Source organism: Nansenia antarctica, assembly GCF_963989245.1.
Source record: "Nansenia antarctica genome assembly, chromosome: 15".
NCBI classification, from domain to species: Eukaryota; Metazoa; Chordata; class Actinopteri; order Argentiniformes; family Microstomatidae; genus Nansenia; species Nansenia antarctica.
The window spans coordinates 29,473,535-29,476,034 of record NC_137685.1 but is presented as its reverse complement, the minus strand read 5'-3'; the positions used below and the strand labels follow the sequence as shown (position 1 = coordinate 29,476,034).

General features: G+C 47.9%; 1 protein-coding gene across 1 annotated transcript in view; it reads right to left on the bottom strand.

The window, feature by feature from the left end:
* The window catches only part of LOC308171303 (neuronal acetylcholine receptor subunit alpha-4-like), a gene marked incomplete at its 3' end in the record, with an annotated part of 5,953 nt that extends 4,380 nt beyond the window's left edge, over positions 1 to 1,573 (bottom strand). The window contains exons 1-3 of the mRNA XM_080546136.1: positions 1,445 to 1,573; positions 666 to 710; positions 436 to 545 (exon numbers count right to left, since the gene is read on the bottom strand). Of these exons, the coding sequence (XP_080402262.1) occupies positions 436 to 545; positions 666 to 695 (140 nt within the window). The 5' untranslated portion in view covers positions 696 to 710; positions 1,445 to 1,573. The remainder of the gene's footprint in view (positions 1 to 435; positions 546 to 665; positions 711 to 1,444) is intronic.
* Positions 1,574 to 2,500: the final 927 nt, after the last annotated feature.

Here is a 2,500-nt window from a genome sequence, read left to right as displayed (position 1 = left end):
TTATTCATTGTAATTTTTATTTTCTTATGCTCCTCTTGCTGTATTTTTAAATAATGCATGTAAAGCACTTTGAATTGCCCCTGTTGTATGAAATGTGCTATACAAATAAACTTGCCTTGCCTTGCCATGTACTGTACATTCAAGCTACAGGCACGTTTCGATTGGAGTGAGATTGTATGCAGATGGAGAGGTGGAGTATCTTAACTCCATGGTTAGTATGTGGATGGAATGTATATGTACAGCATTCTGTATTTAGGGTATTTGGATGGAGTTTATGTCTATTAGGGGAGGCTGGTTGAGGCATCAGCTACCTCCACCACACCAGCCTTCCCTGATATGTATATACTATCATGTATTTGAGGGTGGTGGGTAGCCTGGATGTTGGGGGCTATAGTGCATCAATAATGACACTTTGGGGTGAAAACCTAAACGTACTTGTTGTACAGAACGATGTCCGGTCTCCAGATGAGCTGTGAGGGGATCCTCATGGACGTGATGTTTTCATATTCTCTAGGGTTCCACCTCAGTTTGTAGTCGTACCACTCCTGAAAGAGCAGAACCAACAGTAACAGTATGGCAACAAACAGACACCTCGACACCAAATCGCTGCCCAAAAACTGCTATCGTCGACAGTATCCATAATGATCCAATGGAGAGATACTCACTTGTTTCACCCAGACATTTGTGGTCATCATTTGATTTTTCTCGTCCTTGGAGAAAAAGAACAATGAGACAGATCTTTATTGCATTTTGTTATGATGAGGTAGGCTTCGAAAGTTGGTCTACTCTAATAAAGCATATTCATCATAATCAAGGTAGGACATAGGACACAAATTATATATTTAAAAAAATCATGTTATACAACAGTTAGTTCCGAAGTTATTTGATTGGAGAAGAGGCATGAGTGCCGATATACAGTATAACAGCCTGGGACTTTTAACTATGTATCACTCAGCTGAACAGGTGTTCTATTAAATTACCATTAATTAGACTTCATTGCCTCATCCAACGGGGTGGAAATGCCAGCATTCTGAAGTTAATTATTTACCTTTGGTTATTATAGCGCCACCTATGGTCTAATCATGGTCATTCTTTCTGCCATAGTTACTGATGCTCTCTAGTTGTGGCATGCAAATTCATAGCATTTTTTGGTCAGGGACTTTTTGAGCTATTTGACCAAAGCGAGGAAAAGAATAATAATAAGAAGTAAACCACCAATAACAATACTGTTCCTTCCTACTACGTAGTCCTAATTCTTACTTCTTCTAGCATTACTAGCCCCTGGCCCTAGCATAGATTACTTTGTCTTGTGATGACTAGACGTTTCACTTACTTAGACAAATATATTTGTTGTAAGTTGCTTTGGATAAAGGCGTCTGTGTAAATGCCAAAAGCGTCAATGTAAATATCACAGGAGTGAAACCAATGGTTCATTGTCCCTCACCACGTCGATGAGCTGAGCGATGGACAGGCCGAAGCGTACACTGACCACGTCGGTGGTGTTAGCGACGGGCCGCGCTAGCTTGTTGTAGCGGCTGAAGAGAGTGTTCAACAGCCTGTCCTCCGCCTGAGCCCTGGCCCCGGGGTGGGAACACTCTGGAGGAGGGGAGGGGGGAGGGGGGAGAGGTGGGAGAGGGGAGGAGGGGGATTAGGGGAGGGGGGAGAGGGTGGGAGAGGGGAGTAGGGGAGGGGGGAGAGGTGGGAGAGGGGAGGAGGGTAGAAGGGGGAGTAGGGGAGGGGGGAGAGGGGAGGTGGGAGAGGGGAGGAGGGGGGAGAGGTGGGAGAGGGGAGGAGGGTAGAAGGGGGAGTAGGGGAGGAGGGTAGAAGGGGGAGTAGGGGAGGGGGGAGAGGGGAGGTGGGAGAGGGGAGGAGGGGGGAGAGGTGGGAGAGGGGAGGAGGGTAGAAGGGGGAGTAGGGGAGGGGGAGAGGGGAGGTGGGAGAGGGGAGGAGGGGAGGAGGGTAGAAGGGGGAGGGGGGAGAGGTGGGAGAGGGGAGGAGGGTAGAAGGGGGAGTAGGGGAGGTGGGAGAGGGGAGGAGGGGGGAGAGGTGGGAGAGGGGAGGAGGGGAGAGGTGGGAGAGGGGAGGAGAGTAGAGGTGGGAGAGGGGAGAAGGGTAGAAGGGGGAGTAGGGGAGGGGGGAGAGGGGAGGAGGGTAGACGGATGTTGTTTGGGATGAGTAGGATGAGGGGGAGAAACAAGGGGGAGGAAGAGAGACAGAGATACAGTCGGAAATGAGAGGAAGATGGAAGATGGAGGGATGTGAAGAGGGGAAGGAGAAAGGAGTGATTTTAGAGGGAGGGGGAAGAGGGAGAGAAGGAAGAAAAACAAACATTATTTTACATACAATTACACATCACACGTAAACATACATGATTCATTGTAAAGTGTATATGCACTTTAACCTGCTTTGATTGTTTTACTAACAACACAGTACACGCTTCATGGTTCAATCCCAATATATGTCCACCATTGATCAACCTCCAACCGCAACATCCAATCTC